Genomic DNA, 22,325 nt, shown 5'->3' with positions numbered 1-22,325 from the left:
ATCTATATTCTCTATCTATCACCTACTGTACTGGAGTGTGAGGCTTGTCACGACCCCCTGTTAATCTATATTATCTATCTATCTCCTACTGCACTGGAGTGTGAGGCTGGTCACAGCCCCCTGTTCATCTATATTCTCTATCACCTACTGTACTGGAGTGTAAGGCTGGTCACAGCCCCTGTTCATCTATATTCTCTATCACCTACTGTACTGGAGTGTAAGGCTGGTCACAGCCCCTGTTCATCTATATTCTCTACCACCTACTGTACTGGAGTGTGAGGCTGGTCACAGCCCCCTGTTCATCTATATTCTCTATCACCTACTGTACTGGAGTGTGAGGCTGGTCACAGCCCCCTGTTCATCTATATTCTCTACCACCTACTGTACTGGAGTGTGAGGCTGGTCACAGCCCCCTGTTCATCTATATTCTCTATCACCTACTGTACTGGAGTGTGAGGCTGGTCACAGCCCCCTGTTCATCTATATTCTCTATCTATCACCTACTGTACTGGAGTGTGAGGCTTGTCACGACCCCCTGTTAATCTATATTATCTATCTATCACCTACTGTACTGGAGTGTAAGGCTGGTCACAGCCCCCTGTTCATCTATATTCTCTATCTATCACCTACTGTACTGGAGTGTGAGGCTGGTCACAGCCCCTGTTCATCTATATTCTCTACCACCTACTGTACTGGAGTGTGAGGCTGGTCACAGCCCCCTGTTCATCTATATTCTCTATCTATCACCTACTGTACTGGAGTGTGAGGCTGGCCACAGCCAACTGTTCATCTATATTCTCTATCACCTACTGTACTGGAGTGTGAGGCTGGCCACAGCCCCCTGTTCATCTATGTTCTCTATCTATCACCTACTGTACTGGAGTGTGAGGCTGGCCACAGCCCCCTGTTCATCTATATTCTCTATCACCTACTGTACTGGAGTGTGAGGCTGGTCACAGCCCCCTGTTCATCTATATTCTCTATATATCACCTACTGTACTGGAGTGTGAGGCTGGTCACAGCCCCCTGTTCATCTATATTCTCTATCTATCACCTACTGTACTGGAGTGTGAGGCTTGTCACGACCCCCTGTTAATCTATTTTATCTATCTATCTCCTACTGTACTGGAGTGCGAGGCTGGTCACAGCCCCCTGTTCATCTATATTCTCTATCTATCACCTACTGTACTGGAGTGTGAGGCTGGTCACAGCCCCCTGTTCATCTATATTCTCTACCACCTACTGTTCTGGAGTGTGAGGCTGGTCACAGCCCCCTGTTCATCTATATTCTCTATCTCCTACTGTACTGGAGTGTAAGGCTGGTCACAGCCCCTGTTCATCTATATTCTCTACCACCTACTCTACTGGAGTGTGAGGCTGGTCACAGCCCCCTGTTCATCTATATTCTCTACCACCTACTGTACTGGAGTGTGAGGCTGGTCACAGCCCCCTGTTCATCTATATTCTCTATCACCTACTGTACTGGAGTGTAAGGCTGGTCACAGCCCCCTGTTCATCTATATTCTCTACCACCTACTGTACTGGAGTGTGAGGCTGGTCACAGCCCCCTGTTCATCTATATTCTCTATCACCTACTGTACTGGAGTGTAAGGCTGGTCACAGCCCCCTGTTCATCTATATTCTCTATCTACCACCTACTGTACTGGAGTGTAAGGCTGGTCACAGCCCCCTGTTCATCTATATTCTCTATCTATCACCTACTGTACTGGAGTGTGAGGCTTGTCACGACCCCCTGTTAATCTATATTATCTATCTATCTCCTACTGCACTGGAGTGTGAGGCTGGTCACAGCCCCCTGTTCATCTATATTCTCTATCACCTACTGTACTGGAGTGTAAGGCTGGTCACAGCCCCTGTTCATCTATATTCTCTATCACCTACTGTACTGGAGTGTAAGGCTGGTCACAGCCCCTGTTCATCTATATTCTCTACCACCTACTGTACTGGAGTGTGAGGCTGGTCACAGCCCCCTGTTCATCTATATTCTCTATCACCTACTGTACTGGAGTGTGAGGCTGGTCACAGCCCCCTGTTCATCTATATTCTCTACCACCTACTGTACTGGAGTGTGAGGCTGGTCACAGCCCCCTGTTCATCTATATTCTCTATCACCTACTGTACTGGAGTGTGAGGCTGGTCACAGCCCCCTGTTCATCTATATTCTCTATCTATCACCTACTGTACTGGAGTGTGAGGCTTGTCACGACCCCCTGTTAATCTATATTATCTATCTATCACCTACTGTACTGGAGTGTAAGGCTGGTCACAGCCCCCTGTTCATCTATATTCTCTATCTATCACCTACTGTACTGGAGTGTGAGGCTGGTCACAGCCCCTGTTCATCTATATTCTCTACCACCTACTGTACTGGAGTGTGAGGCTGGTCACAGCCCCCTGTTCATCTATATTCTCTATCTACCACCTACTGTACTGGAGTGTAAGGCTGGTCACAGCCCCCTGTTCATCTATATTCTCTATCTATCACCTACTGTACTGGAGTGTGAGGCTTGTCACGACCCCCTGTTAATCTATATTATCTATCTATCTCCTACTGCACTGGAGTGTGAGGCTGGTCACAGCCCCCTGTTCACCTATATTCTCTATCACCTACTGTACTGGAGTGTAAGGCTGGTCACAGCCCCTGTTCATCTATATTCTCTATCACCTACTGTACTGGAGTGTAAGGCTGGTCACAGCCCCTGTTCATCTATATTCTCTACCACCTACTGTACTGGAGTGTGAGGCTGGTCACAGCCCCCTGTTCATCTATATTCTCTATCACCTACTGTACTGGAGTGTGAGGCTGGTCACAGCCCCCTGTTCATCTATATTCTCTACCACCTACTGTACTGGAGTGTGAGGCTGGTCACAGCCCCCTGTTCATCTATATTCTCTATCACCTACTGTACTGGAGTGTGAGGCTGGTCACAGCCCCCTGTTCATCTATATTCTCTATCTATCACCTACTGTACTGGAGTGTGAGGCTTGTCACGACCCCCTGTTAATCTATATTATCTATCTATCACCTACTGTACTGGAGTGTAAGGCTGGTCACAGCCCCCTGTTCATCTATATTCTCTATCTATCACCTACTGTACTGGAGTGTGAGGCTGGTCACAGCCCCTGTTCATCTATATTCTCTACCACCTACTGTACTGGAGTGTGAGGCTGGTCACAGCCCCCTGTTCATCTATATTCTCTATCTATCACCTACTGTACTGGAGTGTGAGGCTGGCCACAGCCCCCTGTTCATCTATATTCTCTATCACCTACTGTACTGGAGTGTGAGGCTGGCCACAGCCCCCTGTTCATCTATGTTCTCTATCTATCACCTACTGTACTGGAGTGTGAGGCTGGCCACAGCCCCCTTTTCATCTATATTCTCTATCACCTACTGTACTGGAGTGTGAGGCTGGTCACAGCCCCCTGTTCATCTATATTCTCTATATATCACCTACTGTACTGGAGTGTGAGGCTGGTCACAGCCCCCTGTTCATCTATATTCTCTATCTATCACCTACTGTACTGGAGTGTGAGGCTTGTCACGACCCCCTGTTAATCTATATTATCTATCTATCTCCTACTGTACTGGAGTGCGAGGCTGGTCACAGCCCCCTTTTCATCTATATTCTCTACCACCTACTGTTCTGGAGTGTGAGGCTGGTCACAGCCCCCTGTTCATCTATATTCTCTATCTCCTACTGTACTGGAGTGTAAGGCTGGTCACAGCCCCTGTTCATCTATATTCTCTACCACCTACTGTACTGGAGTGTGAGGCTGGTCACAGCCCCCTGTTCATCTATATTCTCTACCACCTACTGTACTGGAGTGTGAGGCTGGTCACAGCCCCCTGTTCATCTATATTCTCTATCACCTACTGTACTGGAGTGTAAGGCTGGTCACAGCCCCCTGTTCATCTATATTCTCTACCACCTACTGTACTGGAGTGTGAGGCTGGTCACAGCCCCCTGTTCATCTATATTCTCTATCACCTACTGTACTGGAGTGTGAGGCTGGTCACAGCCCCCTGTTCATCTATATTCTCTATCACCTACTGTACTGGAGTGTGAGGCTGGTCACAGCCCCCTGTTCATCTATATTCTCTATCACCTACTGTACTGGAGTGTGAGGCTGGTCACAGCCCCCTGTTCATCTATATTCTCTACCACCTACTGTACTGGAGTGTGAGGCTGGTCACAGCCCCCTGTTCATCTATATTCTCTATCACCTACTGTACTGGAGTGTGAGGCTGGTCACAGCCCCCTGTTCATCTATATTCTCTACCACCTACTGTACTGGAGTGTGAGGCTGGTCACAGCCCCCTGTTCATCTATATTCTCTATCACCTACTGTACTGGAGTGTGAGGCTGGTCACAGCCCCCTGTTCATCTATATTCTCTATCACCTACTGTACTGGAGTGTGAGGCTGGTCACAGCCCCCTGTTCATCTATATTCTCTATCGCCTACTGTACTGGAGTGTGAGGCTGGTCACAGCCCCTGTTCATCTATATTCTCTACCACCTACTGTACTGGAGTGTGAGGCTGGTCACAGCCCCCTGTTCATCTATATTCTCTACCACCTACTGTACTGGAGTGTGAGGCTGGTCACAGCCCCCTGTTCATCTATATTCTCTATCACCTACTGCACTGGAGTGTGAGGCTGGTCACAGCCCCCTGTTCATCTATATTCTCTATCACCTACTGTACTGGAGTGTGAGGCTGGTCACAGCCCCCTGTTCATCTATATTATCTATCTTTCTCCTACTGTACTGGAGTGTGAGGCTGGTCACAGCCCCCTGTTCATCTATATTCTCTATCACCTACTGTACTGGAGTGTAAGGCTGGTCACAGCCCCCTGTTCATCTATATTCTCTATCACCTACTGTACTGGAGTGTGAGGCTGGTCACAGCCCCTGTTCATCTATATTCTCTACCACCTACTGTACTGGAGTGTGAGGCTGGTCATCTATATTCTCTATCACTTACTGTACTGGAGTGTGAGGCTGGTCACGACCCCCTGTTCATCTGTATTCTCTATCATCTACACCTAATATGTCTGGTCAGAACCCTATTCCCTATATAGACTACAATATGTCTGGTCAGAACTCTATTCCCTATATAGACTACAATATGTCTGGTCAGAACCCTATTCCCAATTTTAGACTATAATATGTCTGGTCAGAACTCTATTCCCTATATAGACTACAACACCTCACCTGAGGTAGAGTACCTTATGATAAGCTGTAGACCAACACTATCTACCAAGAGAGTTTTCATCTATATTATTCATAGCCGTCTATTTACCACCACAGACCAATGCTGGCACTAAGACCTCTCTGAACCAACTCTATAGGGCCATAAGCAAAGAAGAAAATGCTCACCCAGAAGTGGCGCTCCTAGTGGCCGGGGACTTTAATGCAGGCAAACAAAAACCACTAGACCACCTTTACTCCACATACAGAGACGTGTACAAAGGTCTCCCTCGCCCTCCTTCTGGCAAATCTGACCATCATTTTATCCTGCTGATTCCTGATTACAAGCGAAAACTAAAGCAGGAAGTACCAGTGACTTGCTCAAAACGGAAGTGGTCAGATGACGAGGAGGCTACAATACAGGACTGTTTTGCTCGCACAGCCTGGAATAGGTTCCGGGATCCTTCCGATGGCATTGAGGAGTACACCACCTCAGTCATCGGCTTCATCATTAAATACATTGACGACGTCGTCCGCACAGTGACTGTACGTACATACCCCAACCAGAAGCCATGGATTACAGGAAACATCCGCACTGAGCTAAAGGCTAGAGCTGCCGCTCTCAAGGAACGGGACACTAATCCGGACGCTTATAAGAAATCCCGCTATGCCCTCAGACGAACCATAAAACAAGCAAAGCTTCAATACAGGACTAAGATTGAATCCTACTACACTGGCTCTGACGCTCGTCAGATATGGCAGGGCTTGAAAACTATTACAGACTACAAAGGGAAACCCAGACGCGAGCTGCCCAGTGATGCGAACCTACCAGATGAGTTAAATGCCTTTTATGTTCACTTCGAGGCAAGCAACACTGAAGCATGCACGAGAGCGCTAGCTGTTCTGGAAGACTGTGTGACAGTGGTCTCAGAAGCCGATGTGAGCAATTAAACAGGTCAACATTCACAAAGCCGCGGGGCCAGACGGATTACCAGGACATGTACTCAAAGCATGCACTGACCAACTGTCAAGTGTCTTTTCACTGACATTTCCAACATCTCCCTGGCCGAGTCTGTAATACCTACATGTTTCCACCATAGTCCCTGTGCTCAAGAAAGCTAAAGTAACCTGTCTAAATGATTACCGCCCCGTAGCACTCACGTCGGAAGCCATGAAGTGCTTTGAAAGGCTGGTCATGGCTCACATCAACAGCATCCTCCCGGACACCCTAGACCCACTCCAATTCGCATACCGCCCCTACAGATCCACAGATGATGCAATCTCAATCGCACTCCACACTGCCCTTTCCCACCTGGACAAAAGGACCACCTATGTGAGAATGCTGTTCATTGACTACAGCTCAGCGTTCAACACCATAGTGCCCACGAAGCTCATCACTAAGCTAAGGACCCTGGATCTAAACACCTCCCTCTGCAACTGGGTCCTAGACTTCCTGACGGGCTGGCCCCAGGTGGTGAGGGTAGGCAACAACATGTCTGCCACGTCTGCCACGCTGATCCTCAACACTGGGGCCCCTCAAGCGTGTGTACTTAGTCCCCTTCTGTATTCCCTATTCACTCATGACTGCGTGGCCAAACACGACTCCAACACCATCATTACATTTGCTGACGACACAACAGTGGTAGGTCTGATCACCGACAACGATGAGACAGCCTATAGGGAGGAGGTCAGAGACCTGGCAGTGTGGTGCCAGGACAACAACCTCTCCCTCAATGTGAGCAAGACAAAGGAGCTGATCGTGGACTACAGGAAAAGGGGGGCCAAACAGGCCCCTATTAACATCTACGGGGCTGTAGTGGAGCAGGTTGAGAGTTTCAAGTTCCTTGGTGTCCACATCACCAACAAACTATCATGGTCCAAACACACCAAGACACAGTTGTGAAGAGGGCACGACAAAACCTTTTCCCCCTAAGGAGACTGAAAAGATTTGGCATGGGTCCCCAGATCCTCAAAAAGTTCTACAGCTGCACCATGGAGAGCATCCTGACTGGTTGCATCACCGCCTGGTATGACAACTGCTCTGCATCTGACCATAAGGCGCTACAGAGGGCAGTGCGTACAGCCCAGTACATCACTGGGGCCAAGCTTCCTGCCATCCAGGACCTATATAATAGGCGGTATCAGAGGAAATCCCATAAAATTGTCAGAGACTCCAGTCGCCCAAGTTATAGACTGTTTTCTCTGCTACCGCACTGCAAGCGGTACCAGAATGCAAAGTCTAGGACCAAAAGGCTCCTTAACAGCTTCTTACCCCCAAGCCAGAAGAACTGAACAATTAATCAAATGGCCACCCCTCCCTCTATTTGTTTTTTACACTGCTAGTACACTGCTAGTGACTTCACCCCTACCTACATGTACAAATGACCTCTAACCTGCACACTGACTCAGTACCGGTACCTCCTGTATATAACCTCGTAATTGTTACTTTAGTTTATTTGTGAAAATATTTTCTTAACTATTCTTGAACTGCATTGTTGGTTAAGGGCTTGTAAAGTAAGCATTTCACGGTCAGGTCTATACTTGGGTTGTATTCGCCGCATGTGACAAATAAAGAAAAAAAAAAAAAAATTAATACACCCCCTGGTGTGTTGTGATGTCATCAGGAGAGTTTATATTGATTAATACACCCCCTGGTGTGTTGTGATGTCATCAGGAGAGTTTATATTGATTAATACACCCCCTGGTGTGTTGTGATGTCATCAGGAGAGTTTATATTGATTAATACACCCCCTGGTGTGTTGTGATGTCATCAGGAGAGTTTATATTGATTAATACACCCCCTGGTGTGTTGTGATGTCATCAGGAGAGTTTATATTGATTAATACACCCCCTGGTGTGTTGTGATGTCATCAGGAGAGTTTATATTGATTAATACACCCCCTGGTGTGTTGTGATGTCATCAGGAGAGTTTATATTGATTAATACACCCCCTGGTGTGTTGTGATGTCATCAGGAGAGTTTATATTGATTAATACACCCCCTGGTGTGTTGTGATGTCATCAGGAGAGTTTATATTGATTAATACACCCCCTGGTGTGTTGTGATGTCATCAGGAGAGTTTATATTGATTAATACACCCCCTGGTGTGTTGTGATGTCATCAGGAGAGTTTATATTGATTAATACACCCCCTGGTGTGTTGTGATGTCATCAGGAGAGTTTATATTGATTAATACACCCCCTGGTGTGTTGTGATGTCATCAGGAGAGTTTATATTGATTAATACACCCCCTGGTGTGTTGTGATGTCATCAGGAGAGTTTATATTGATTAATACACCCCCTGGTGTGTTGTGATGTCATCAGGAGAGTTTATATTGATTAATACACCCCCTGGTGTGTTGTGATGTCATCAGGAGAGTTTATATTGATTAATACACCCCCTGGTGTGTTGTGATGTCATCAGGAGAGTTTATATTGATTAATACACCCCCTGGTGTGTTGTGATGTCATCAGGAGAGTTTATATTGATTAATACACCCCCTGGTGTGTTGTGATGTCATCAGGAGAGTTTATATTGATTAATACACCCCCTGGTGTGTTGTGATGTCATCAGGAGAGTTTATATTGATTAATACACCCCCTGGTGTGTTGTGATGTCATCAGGAGAGTTTATATTGATTAACCTTTCTGATCTCCCCATCCCGGATCCGGGTTCGTGAATACAGACTCAAGCTCATTACCATAACGCAACGTTAACTATTCATGAAAATCGCAAATGAAATGAAATAAATATGCTAGCTCTCAAGCTTAGCCTTTTGTTAACAACACTGTCATCTCAGATTTTCAAAATATGCTTCTCAACCATTGCAAAACAAGCATTTGTGTAACAGTATTGATGGCTAACGTAGCATTTAGCATTAGCATTCAGCTGGCAACATTTACACAAAAAAACAGAAAAGCATTCAAAAAAATAATTTACCTTTGAAGAACTTCAGATGTTTTCAATGAGGAGACTCTCAGATAGCAAATGTTCAGTTTTTCCTGAAAGATTATTTGTTTAGGACAAATCGCTCCGTTTTCTGCGTCACGTTTAGCTATGAAAAAACCCCTGTATCCAGGATTGTGTAAATCTATCAGCAAGCTCATTAGCATAACACAACGTTAACTATTTATGAAAATCGCAAATGAAATGAAATAAATATGCCATCTCTCAAGCTTAGCCTTTTGTAAACAACACTGTCATCTCAGATTTTCAAAATATGCTTCTCAACCATAGGAAAACAATCATTTGTGTAAAAGTAGCTAGCTAGAGTTAGCATTTCGCGTTAGCATTTAGCGTTAGCATTAGCGTTAGCATCCAGCACGCAACATTAACAAAAACATAAAAGCCTTCAAATAAAATCATTTACCTTTGAAGAACTTCTGATGTTTTCAATGAGGATACTCTCAGTTAGATAGCAGATGCTCAGTTTTTCCAAAAAGATTCCTTGTGTATTAGAAATAGCTCCGTTTTATACATCACATTTGGCTACCAAAAAAAATCCATAAATTCAGTCCTCAAAACGCAAACTTTTTTCCAAATTAACTCCATAATATCGACTGAAAACATGGCAAACGTTGTTTAGAATCAATCCTCAAGGTGTTTTTCACATATCTCTTCATTGATACATCGTTCTTGGAAACATGCTTTCTCTCCTGAATCCCAGGAGAAAATGCCTGCACCTGAAGATTACGCACAAATTTAGACAAAGGACACCGGGCGGACCTCTGGAAAATGTAGTCTCTTATGGCCAATCTTCCAATGATATGCCTACAAATACGTCACAATGCTGCTAAGACCTTGGGCGAACGACAGAAAGTGTAGGCTCATTCCTTGCGCAATCACAGCCATATAAGGAGAGAATGGAAAACAGAGCTTCAGAAATTCTGCTAATTCCTGGGTGATGCATCATCTTGGTTTCGCCTGTAGAATGAGTTCTGGGGCACTTACAGACAAAATCTTTGCAGATTCTGAAACTTCAGAGTGTTTTCTTTCCAAAACTGTCAAGAATATGCATAGTCGAGCATCTTTTCGTGACAAAATATCGCGCTTAAAACGGGAACGTTTTTTATCCAAAAATGAAATAGCGCCCCTAGAGCTCTAAGTTACCCCCTGGTGTGTTGTGATGTCATCAGGAGAGTTTATATTGATTAATACACCCCCTGGTGTGTTGTGATGTCATCAGGAGAGTTTATATTGGAACCCTCAATGGTTCTAAAAACCTGCTGTGTGGTTACTGCCTCCTATATTAGTGTGTGTGTGTGTGTGTGTGTGTGTGTGTGTGTGTGTCATCATGTCGTTTTTTAATGAGTGAAGGTGAGAATGATGCAGCAGGGGATTCATTAGAGAGAGAGAGAGAGAGAGAGAGAGAGAGAGAGAGAGAGACATATGAAGTGAATCATTGATTGGTTGCCTGGTGAATTGTGGGTTTGTTGTGGGCTGAGGGGGGAAGAGGGAGAGAGAGGTAGAGGAGAAGAGGAGGAGGAAGAGGGAGAGAGAGGGAGATAATGAATGCATACAAATGTCCCAGTGTGTCTGCAGTGACAGAGGAGTTTCTCACAGTATCTCTCAGCTCTCAGGTCAGAAACACTGAAGCCATTTAGTCATGTAGCAGAGACTCTTACCCTCTCCAGGAAGTACTTTCCCCCTAGCTACAGATCTAGGATCAGATACTATTACCCCCTAGCTACAGATCTAGGATCAGATACTCTTACCCCCTATCTACAGATCTAGGATCAGATACTATTACCCCTTAGCTACAGATCTAGGATCAGAGACTATTACCCAATCCTGACCTTAATCAGGAGGGAATTTTATTGGTCACGTATACATGGTTAGCAGATGTTGCAGATGTTATTGCTCACATGGTTAGCAGATGTTAATGGTCACATGGTTAGCAGATGTTATTGGTCACATGGTTAGCAGATGTTATTGGTCACGTGGTTAGCAGATGTTATTGGTCACGTGGTTAGCAGATGTTATTGGTCACATGGTTAGCAGATGTTATTGGTCACATGGTTAGCAGATGTTATTGGTCACATGGTTAGCAGATGTTATTGGTCACATGGTTAGCAGATGTTAATGGTCACATGGTTAGCAGATGTTATTGGTCACATGGTTAGCAGATGTTATTGGTCACGCGGTTAGCAGATGTTATTGGTCACATGGTTAGCAGATGTTATAGGTCACATGGTTAGCAGATGTAATTGGTCACATGGTTAGCAGATGTTATTGGTCACATGGTTAGCAGATGTTATTGGTCACATGGTTAGCAGATGTTAATGCGAGTGTAGAGAAATGCTTGTGCTTCTAGTTCCCGACAGTGCAGTAATATCTAACAAGTAATCTAACAATTCCCCAACAACTACCTAATACACATCTAAAGAGGTGAATGAGAATATGTACATATACAGTGCCTTGCGAAAGTATTCGGCCCCCTTGAACTTTGCGACCTTTTGCCACATTTCAGGCTTCAAACATAAAGATATAAAACTGTATTTTTTTGTGAAGAATCAACAACAAGTGGGACACAATCATGAAGTGGAATGACATTTATTGGATATTTCAAACTTTTTTAACAAATCAAGAACTGAAAAATTGGGCGTGCAAAATTATTCAGCCCCCTTAAGTTAATACTTTGTAGCGCCACCTTTTGCTGCGATTACAGCTGTAGGTCGCTTGGGGTATGTCTCTATCAGTTTTGCACATCGAGAGACTGACATTTTTTCCCATTCCTCCTTGCAAAACAGCTCGAGCTCAGTGAGGTTAGATGGAGAACATTTGTGAACAGCAGTTTTCAGTTCTTTCCACAGATTCTCGATTGGATTCAGGTCTGGACTTTGACTTGGCCATTCTAACACCTGGATATGTTTATTTTTGAACCATTCCATTGTAGATTTTGCTTTATGTTTTGGATCATTGTCTTGTTGGAAGACAAATCTCTGTCCCAGTCTCAGGACTTTTGCAGACTCCATCACGTTTTCTTCCAGAATGGTCCTGTATTTGGCTCTATCCATCTTCCCATCAATTTTAACCATCTTCCCTGTCCCTGCTGAAGAAAAGCAGGCCCAAACCATGATGCTGCCACCACCATGTTTGACAGTGGGGATGGTGTGTTCAGGGTGATGAGCTGTGTTGCTTTTATGCCAAACATAACGTTTTGCATTGTTGCCAAAAAGTTCAATTTTGGTTTCATCTGACCAGAGCACCTTCTTCCACATGTTTGGTGTGTCTCCCAGGCAGCTTGTGGCAAACTTTAAACGACACTTTTTATGGATATCGTTAAGAAATGGCTTTCTTCTTGCCACTCTTCCATAAAGGCCAGATTTGTGCAATATGATTGTTGTCCTATGGACAGAGTCTCCCACCTTAGCTGTAGATCTCTGCAGTTCATCCAGAGTGATCATGGGCCTCTTGGCTGCATCTCTGATCAGTCTTCTCCTTGTATGAGCTGAAAGTTTAGAGGGACGGCCAGGTCTTGGTAGATTTGCAGTGGTCTGATACTCCTTCCATTTCAATATTATCGCTTGCACAGTGCTCCTTGGGATGTTTAAAGCTTGGGAAATCTTTTTGTATCCAAATCCGGCTTTAAACTTCTTCACAACAGTATCTCGGACCTGCCTGGTGTGTTCCTTGTTCTTCATGATGCTCTCTGCGCTTTTAACGGACCTCTGAGACTATCACAGTGCAGGTGCATTTATAAGGAGACTTGATTACACACAGGTGGAATGTATTTATCATCATTAGTCCTTTAGGTCAACATTGGATCATTCAGAGATCCTCACTGAACTTGCTGCACTGAAAGTAAAGGGGCTGAATAGTTTTGCACGCCCAATTTTTCAGTTTTTGATTTGTTAAAAAAGTTTGAAATATCCAATAAATGTCGTTCCACTTCATGATTGTGTCCCACTTGTTGTTGATTCTTCACAAAAAAATACAGTTTTATATCTTTATGTTTGAAGCCTGAAATGTGGCAAAAGGTTGCAAAGTTCAAGGGGGCCGAATACTTTCGCAAGGCACTGTATATAAATATATAGATGAGAGTGATGGCCGAGCGGCATAGGCAAGATGCAGTAGATGGTATAAAATACAGTATATACAAATGAGATGAGTAATACAAGATATGTAAACATTATTAAAGTGGCCTTATTAAAGTGACAAGTGTTCCATTTATTAAAGTGTCCAATGATATCTTGTCTGTAGGTAGGCAGCCGACTCTCTGTGCTAGTGGTGGCTGTTTAATAATCTGATGGCCTTGAGATAGAAACTGTTTTTCAATCTCTCTGTCCCAGCTTTGATGCACCTGTACTGACCTCGTCTTCTGGATGATAGCGGGGTGAACAGGCAGTGGCTCGGGTGGTTGATGTCCTTGGCGATCTTTTTGGCCTTCCTGAGACATCGGGTGGTGTAGGTGTCCTGGAGGGCAGGTAGTTTAGCCCCTGGTGATGCATTGTGCAGACCTCACCACCCTCTGGAGAGCCCTGTGGTTGTGGGCGGTGATACAGCCCTACAGGATGCTCTCGATTGTGCATCTGTATAAGTGTGTGAGGGTTTTAGGTGACAAGACAAATTTCTTCAGCCTTCTGAGTTTGTTGCGCCTTCTTCACCACCCTGTCTGTGTGGGTGGACCATTTCAGTTTGTCTGGAGTCCACGATCATCTCCTTTGTTTTGTTGTCGGTGAGTGAGAGGTTGTTTTCCTGACACCACCTCCTCCCTGTAGGCCGTCTCGTCGTTGTTGGTGATCCGGCCTACCACTGTAGCGTTGTCTGCAAACTTGATGATTGAGTTGGAGGCGTGCATGGTCACGCAGTCAGGAGGGGGCTGAGAATGCACCCTTGTGGGGCCCAAGTGTTGAGGATCAGAGGGGTGGAGATGTTGTTACCTACCCTCACCACCTTGGGGGCGGCCCGTCAGGAAGTCCAGGACCCAGTTGCACAGTGCGGGGTTCAGACCCAGGGCCTCCAGCTTAATGATGAGCTTGTAGGGTACTATGGTGTTGAACGCTGAGCTATAGTCAATGAACAACATTCTTACATAGGTATTCCTCTTGTCCAGATGGGATAGGGCAGTGTGCAGTGTGATGGCGATTGCGTCGTCTGTGGACCTATTGGGGCGGTAAGCAAATTGAAGTGGGTCAAGGGTGTCAGGTAGGGTGGAGGTAATATGATCCTTGACTAGTCTCTCAAAGCACTTCATGATGACAGAAGTGAGTGCTACGGGGCGGTAGTCATTTAGTTCAGATACCGCTGGGTTCTAGAACACCGCTGGGTGCTAGAGTCTGTTCTTTCCAACTGCCATTCAATTCTAGAATGTGGAAAGTGTTCTTGATTGTACTTCTCTGTATTGCACTCCAATTCAAATCTGGACCTGGAAGTTCCACTGCTGTATGTTCATTGTTCCCCTCTAATCAGGGCTTGATTTAGACCTGGGACACCAGTCATTCTTCCCTCTAATCAGGGCCTGGTTTAGACCTGGGACACCAGTCATTCTTCCCTCTAATCAGGGCCTGGTTTAGACCTGGGACACCAGTCATTCTTCCCTCTAATCAGGGCCTGGTTTAGACCTGGGACACCAGTCATTCTTCCCTCTAATCAGGGCCTGATTTAGACCTGGGACACCAGGTGGGTGATTCCCCTCTATTCAGGGCCTGATTTAGACCTGGGACACCAGGTGGGTGATTCCCCTCTAATCAGGGGCTGATTTAGACCTGGGCCACCAGTCATTGTTCCCCTCTAATCAGGGCCTGATTTAGACCTGGGACACCAGTCATTGTTCCCCTCTAATCAGGGCCTGATTTAGACCTGGGACACCAGGTGTGTTATCAGGTAGAACAGTGAAACCAGCAGTAGGGTAAGAGATCAAACCGCATGGCATCACTCTAACCATCTACCTCTCTGTCTGTCTAACCTGTTTTTCTGTCTTTCCCTGTCTGACTGTAGGTTCTCGGGGGTTCCGCCCAGTAACCTAGGCAACAATACCAAGTTGGTGGATTGGATGCCTCAAAACGACCTGTTGGGTAAGAACCACTTCTCTACTTCATGTACTCTGTCTTCCTTCCCTCCCTCCTCCATCTCTGTCTGTTAGGGTGAGTAGGGGTGAGGAGAGGAGGGGTGAGGAGGGGAGAGGAGGGGTGAGGAGAGGAGAGGAGGGGAGAATGACCCTGAGCTGAGACCTGTTGGGTAAGAACCACTTCTCTACTTCATGTACTCTGTCTTCCTTCCCTCCCTCCTCACTCTCTGTCTGTTAGGGTGAGTAGGGGTGAGTAGGGGTGAGGAGAGGAGGGGTGAGGAGGGGAGAGGAGGGGTGAGGAGAGGAGAGGAGGGGAGAATGACCCTGAGCTGAGACCTGTTGGGTAAGAACCACTTCTCTACTTCATGTACTCTGTCTTCCTTCCCTCCCTCCTCCCTCTCTGTCTGTTAGGGTGAGTAGGGGAGGGGAGAGGAGGGGTGAGGAGAGGAGAGGAGGGGTGAGGAAGGGTGAGGAGGGGTGAGGAGAGGAGGGGTGAGGAGGGGAGAGGAGGGGTGAGGAGAGGAGAGGAGAATGACCCTGAGCTGAGAAATACATAACTCATTATACCATTAACAGTCAATGATTCACACACACACACACACACACACACACACACACACACACACACACACACACTCTTTATCTCTGGGTGTGTTGCTGATCTGTATCTCTGAGGGCTGTGTGGTATAGCTGCTAAGTAGCTCCTCTCAGTCACACCTTATTACCACACGGTGCACTTCTATAGACCGGGGTCCTATAAGACAACACTGTTAGGACCAGGGTCCTATAGGACAACACTGTTAGGACCAGGGTCCTATAGGACAACACTGTTAGGACCAGGGTCCTATAGGACAACACTGTTAGGACCAGGGTCCTATAAGACAACACTGTTAGGACCAGGGTCCTATAGGACAACACTGTTAGACCAGGGTCCTATAAGACAACACTGTGAAGACCAGGGCCCTATAGGACAACACTGTTAGGACCAGGGTCCTATAAGACAACACTGTTAGGACCAGGGTCCTATAAGACAACACTGTTAAGACCAGGGCCCTATAGGACAACACTGTTAGGACCAGGGTCCTATAGGACAACACTGTTAGACCAGGGTCCTATAAGACAACACTGTGAAGACCAGGGCCCTATAGGACAACACTGTTAGGACCAGGGTCCTATAAGACAACACTGTTAGGACCAGGGTCCTATAAGACAACACTGTTAAGACCAGGGCCCTATAGGACAACACTGTTAGGACCAGGGTCCTATAGGACAACACTGTTAGGACCAGGGTCCTATAGGACAACACTGTTAGGACCAGGGTCCTATAGGACAACACTGTTAGGACCAGGGTCCAATAGGACAACACTGTTAGGACCAGGGTCCTGTAGGACAACACTGTTAGGACCAGGGTCCTATAGGACAACACTGTTAGGACCAGGGTCCTATAGGACAACACTGTTAGGACCAGGGTCCTGTAGGACAACACTGTTAGGACCAGGGTCCTATAGGACAACACTGTTAGGACCAGGGCCCTATAAGACAACACTGTTAGGACCAGGGTCCTATAGGACAACACTGTTAGGACCAGGGTCCTATAGGACAACACTGTTAGACCAGGGTCCATATCACAACACTGTTAGGACCAGGGTCCTATAGGACAACACTGTTAGGACCAGGGTCCTGTAGGACAACACTGTTAGACCAGGGTCCTATAGGACAACACTGTTAGGACCAGGGTCCTATAGGACAACACTGTTAGGACCAGGGTCCTATAGGACAACACTGTTAGGACCAGGGTCCTGTAGGACAACACTGTTAGACCAGGGTCCTATAGGACAACACTGTTAGGACCAGGGTCCTATAGGACAACACTGTTAGGACCAGGGTCCTGTAGGACAACACTGTGAAGACCAGGGCCCTATAGGACAACACTGTCCGTGCTTCTTCACCTGCATTGCTTGCTGTTTGGGGTTTTAGGCTGGGTTTCTGTACAGCACTTTGAGATGTCAGCTGATGTACGAAGGGCTATATAAAATAAATTTGATTGATTGATTTGATTGTTAGGACCAGGGTCCTATTGGACAACACTGTTAGGACCAGGGTCCTATTGGACAACACTGTTAGGACCAGGGTCCAATAGGACAACACTGTTAGGACCAGGGTCCAATAGGACAACACTGTTTCTCCCTCTAGCTGGAACAATAGTCTGCAACACAGGCATGTTTAGTTCACGACCAACAACACAAACCCTAACCCCTCCTCCCTCTCTCCTCCATCTGTCCTCTCTCCTTCTTCTTTCCTTCCTCCCTCTCCACATCTCTCTACTCCCTCTCTCTCATCCTTGTCTCTCTCTCTCCTCACTCTCTCCCTCTCTCTCCTCCCTCTCTCCTTTCTCCCTCATCTCTCCTCTCTTCTCCCTCTCTCTCTCCTCCCTCTCTCCTTCCTCTCTCTCTCTCTCTCTCTCTCATCGTCTCTCTCTCTCTCTCTCTCTCTCTCTCTCCCATCTTCTCTCTCTCTTTCATCCTTGTCTCTTCTCGCTCCTTCCTGTCTCTCTCTCTCCTCCCTCTCTCTCCTATCTCTCTCTCATCCTTGTCTCTCTCTCTCTCTCTCTCTGTCATCCTCTTCTCTTATCTCTACTCTCTCTCTCATCCTTGTCTCTCTCTCTCTCATCCTTGTCTCTCTCTCTCTCATCCTTGTCTCTTCTCTCTCCTCTCTCTCTGTCCTCCCTCTCTCTCCCCCTCTCTCTCATCCTTCTGTCTCCTCTCTCTTTCTCCTCCCTCTCTCTCCTCCCTCTCTCTCCTCCCTGTCTCTCATCCTTGTCTCTCTCTCTTCTCTCTCCTTCTTGTCTCTCTCTCTCCTCCCTCTCTCTCTCTCCTCCCTCTCTCTCCTCCCTCTCTCTTCTCTCTCCTCCATGTCTCTCTCTCTTCTCTCTCCTCCTTGTCTCTCCAGGCCATGCCAGAACAGTAGCGTTCCTGTCCCACGGTGGTCTGAACAGTATCTATGAAGCGATGTACCACGGTGTCCCTGTAGTGGGACTACCTCTGTTTGGGGACCACTACGACACTATGACCCGGGTGGAGGCTAAAGGGATGGGCATCATGGTTCACTGGAAGAGTATGACAGAGGAGGAGCTGTACCAGGCACTGGCCACTGTTATCAACAATAACAAGTACATGAACACACACACACACACACACACACACACACACACACACACACACACACACACACACACACACACACACACACACACACACAATGTAGTAGTGTGGGTGACATGTAGAAGCTCACTGCTTCCATCTGGTGTCTCAGTGTGGTACTGTACCACACTCAGTTCAGTTCTGGCTCACTCCTGCCATCTGGTGTCTCAGTGTGGTACTGCACCACACTCAGTTCAGTTCTGCACCACTCTCAGTTCAGTTCTGGCTCACTACTGCCATCTCGTGTCTCAGTGTGGTACTGCACCACACTCACTGCACTGAATGCAATTTACATGTAAAATTTACAATTTACAATTTACATGTGTGTGTGTGTGTGTGTGTGTGTGTTCTAGGTATCGTCAGCGTGCCCAGGTGCTCTCTTCCATCCATAAGGACCAACCAGGTCACCCGGTAACAAGAGCTGTCTATTGGATAAACTATATCCTCCGTCACCATGGCGCCAACCACTTACGATCCTCTGTCTACACTGTCCCCACCTACCAGTACTTCCTATTGGACGTTGTGCTGGTCGTAGGGGCGGGGCTGGCCCTGATTGGCTACCTGTTTTACCGGATAGCAGGGCTACTAAGGTCAAAGGTTAAGGTTCAGGAGCGGGGGGGAGAGGTTACCCACGGTGACGGCGACGACAAGGCAAACGGACATTGCCATAGCAACGGAGCGGTCGCTAATGGGAAGCACAAACGTAACGGAGCGCCGGTGAAGAACGACAAGAAGATGAAGTAAAGGGGGGCGGAGACTCTGTTCTGGGGTCAGAGGTCGGAGAGAAGGAAGCTGATTTAGGGTTTAAGGGAGAACAGAACACTCCTCGTTCTGGGAGACTGCAGACAGACAGGGATGAGATGTGTGCGTGTGTGTGTGTGTGTGTTTGTGTGTGGTTAATTTCGTGGTAAGGGAAGAGGGTTTACAACCACTGCTTACAAAACAACAACAACAACCACCAAGGAGCTGGAAAGTCCCAAAGTCCCCCCCCCCCCCCTCTCTCCCTCCTCTCTTTCTTCCTCTCTGTCTCCCCTCCCTCCTCTCCTCCCCCCTCTCCCCCCTCCCTCCTCTCCTCCTCCCCTCTCTCCCCCCCTCCCTCCTCTCCTCTCCTCCTCTCTCCCCCTCTCTATCCTCCCCTCTCTCTCCCCCCTCCCTCCTCTCCTCCTCTCTCTTTCTCCTCTTCTCTCTCCCCCTCCCTCCTCTCCTCCCCTCTCTCCCCCCTCCCTCCTCTCCTCCCCTCTCTCCCCCCCTCCCTCCTCTCCTCCTCTTCTCTCTCTCCCTCTCTCTCTCTCTCCTCTCCTCCTCTCTCTCTCCCCCTCTCTCCTCTTCTCTCTCTCCCCCTCTCTCTCTCTCTCTCTCCTCCTCTCTCTCTCTCCCCCTCTCTCCTCTCCTCTTCTCTCTCTCTCCCCCTCCCTCCTCTCCTCTCCTCCTCTCTCCCCCCTCCCTCCTCTCCTCCCCTCTCTCCCCCCTCCCTCCTCTCCTCCTCTCCTCTCTCGTCTCATCTCTGGAATGGAAGGATGAAGAAGAGGGTCTCTGAACAACACCAACGATGTTAAACTATGTGTTTTTGAAGGAGTTTTTGAAGGAGAATCGCTGCTCACCAAGCGACTGTGGATAAACATGTATTTATTATGTATAACAACAACACGCTAAGCCATTATTTAATCAGATTATATTATATTTATTTAATTTCACTCATCAATCAGTTAAACTGCAGTGTACAGTACATCCTAACAGGGTTGGAATGATACCAGATGTTATGTTGGTAAGATATACAATATAATTAGATATAATATCTGTCTCTCTGTCTGTCTGCTTCCCTCATTCCCTCTATACTGTCCCTAATGGCCCCAAACCCTCATTCCCTCTATACTGTCCCTAATGGCCCCCTATTCCTTCCCTCATTCCCTCTACACTGTCCCGAATGGCCCCAAACCCTCATTCCCTCTAGACTGTCCCTAATGGCCCCTTATTCCTTCCCTCATTCCCCCTATACTGTCCCTAATGGCCCCAAACCCTCATTCCCTCTATACTGTCCCTAATGGCCCCCTATTCCTTCCCTCATTCCCTCTACACTGTCCCTAATGGCCCCAAACCCTCATTCCCTCTATACTGTCCCTAATGGCCCCAAACCCTCATTCCCTCTATACTGTCCCTAATGGCCCCAAACCCTCATTCCCTCTATACTGTCCCTAATGGCCCCAAACCCTCATTCCCTCTATACTGTCCCTAATGGCCCTCTATTCCTTCCCTCATTCCCTCTATACTGTCCCTAATGGCCCCAAACCCTCATTCCCTCTATACTGTCCCTAATGGCCCTCTATTCCTTCCCTCATTCCCTCTAGACTGTCCATATTGGCCCCAAACCCTCATTCCCTCTACACTGTCCCTAATGGCCCCAAACCCTCAGTCCCTCTATACTGTCCCTAATGGCCCCCTATTCCTTCCCTCATTCCCTCTATACTGTTGCTAATGGCCCCTTATTCCTTCCCTCATTCCCTCTACACTGTCCCTAATGGCCCCAAACCCTCATTTCCTCTATACTGTCCCTAATGGCCCCAAACCCTCATTCCCTCTACACTGTCCCTAATGGCCCCAATCCCTCATTCTATCTAGACTGTCCCTAATGGCCCCAAACCCTCATTCTATCTAGACTGTCCCTAATGGCTCCAAACCCTCATTCCCTCTAGACTGTCCCTAATGGCTCCAAACCCTCATTCCCTCTAGACTGTCCCTAATGGTCCCAAACCCTCATTCTATCTAGACTGCCCCTATTCTATCTAGACTGCCCCTAATGGCCCCAAACCCTCATTCCATCTAGACTGTCCCTCAGGGCCCCATATTCCTCCCCTCAGTCCCTTTAGACTGTCCCTAATATTGTAACATAGAAAATAGGGGCCATTAGAGAGGCGGATCTATATTTTAACATAGGGAATAGGGGCCATTAGAGAGGCAGATCTATATTTTAACATAGGGAATAGGGGCCATTAGAGAGGCAGATCTATATTTTAACATAGGGAATAGGGGCCATTAGAGAGGCAGATTTATATTTTAACATAGGGAATAGGGGCCATTAGAGAGGCAGATTTATATTTTAACATAGGGAATAGGGGCCATTAGAGAGGCAGATCTATATTTTAACATAGGGAATAGGGGCCATTAGAGAGGCAGATCTATATTTTAACATAGGGAATAGGGGCCATTAGAGAGGCAGATTTATATTTTAACATAGGGAATAGGGGCCATTAGAGAGGCAGATTTATATTTTAACATAGGGAATAGGGGCCATTAGAGAGGCAGATCTATATTTTAACATAGGGAATAGGGGCCATTAGAGAGGCAGATCTATATTTTAACATAGGGAATAGGGGCCATTAGAGAGGCAGATCTATATTTTAACATAGGGAATAGGGGCCATTAGAGAGGCAGATCTATATTTTAACATAGGGAATAGGGGCTATTAGAGATAGGGGCCATTATATTTTTACATAGGGAATAGGGGCCATTAGAGAGGCAGATCTATATTTGAACATAGGGGCCATTAGAGAGGCAGATCTATATTTTAACATAGGAAATCGGGGCCATAAGAGATAGGGGCCATTAGAGATAGGGGCCATTTTAATAACAGTAGGTGATTGGTTGAAGCAGACCACAGCAACCTGTTCGGTTGTTGTCATAGTAACCAGCGACTATTTTGCCGACTGTATTCTGAGGGTTTGACGACCTGTTGGAGACTGTTCACCAAGTTGTTGGTTCACACCAGGTCACACACCGACAAAACAGATCACACTGGATCAAACTAGATCGTACTGGATCGTACCGGATCACACCAGGTCACACACCGACAAAACAGATCACACTGGATCAAACTAGATCGTACTGGATCGTACCGGATCACACC

The 22,325-nt window shown here is 46.8% G+C and overlaps 1 protein-coding gene across 1 annotated transcript in view; it reads left to right on the top strand.

The window, feature by feature from the left end:
* Positions 1-19,429, top strand: part of LOC110516863 (2-hydroxyacylsphingosine 1-beta-galactosyltransferase) — a 93,398-nt gene extending 73,969 nt beyond the window's left edge. Inside the window, exons 5-7 of the mRNA XM_036973807.1 lie at positions 15,155-15,231; positions 18,174-18,393; positions 18,778-19,429. Of these exons, the coding sequence (XP_036829702.1) occupies positions 15,155-15,231; positions 18,174-18,393; positions 18,778-19,168 (688 nt within the window). The 3' untranslated portion in view covers positions 19,169-19,429. The remainder of the gene's footprint in view (positions 1-15,154; positions 15,232-18,173; positions 18,394-18,777) is intronic.
* The last annotated feature ends 2,896 nt before the right edge of the window (positions 19,430-22,325 follow it).

This window comes from Oncorhynchus mykiss, unplaced genomic scaffold (genome assembly GCF_013265735.2).
Source record: "Oncorhynchus mykiss isolate Arlee unplaced genomic scaffold, USDA_OmykA_1.1 un_scaffold_321, whole genome shotgun sequence".
Taxonomy (NCBI): Eukaryota; Metazoa; Chordata; class Actinopteri; order Salmoniformes; family Salmonidae; genus Oncorhynchus; species Oncorhynchus mykiss.
This window is presented reverse-complemented; position numbering and strand designations above follow the sequence as displayed.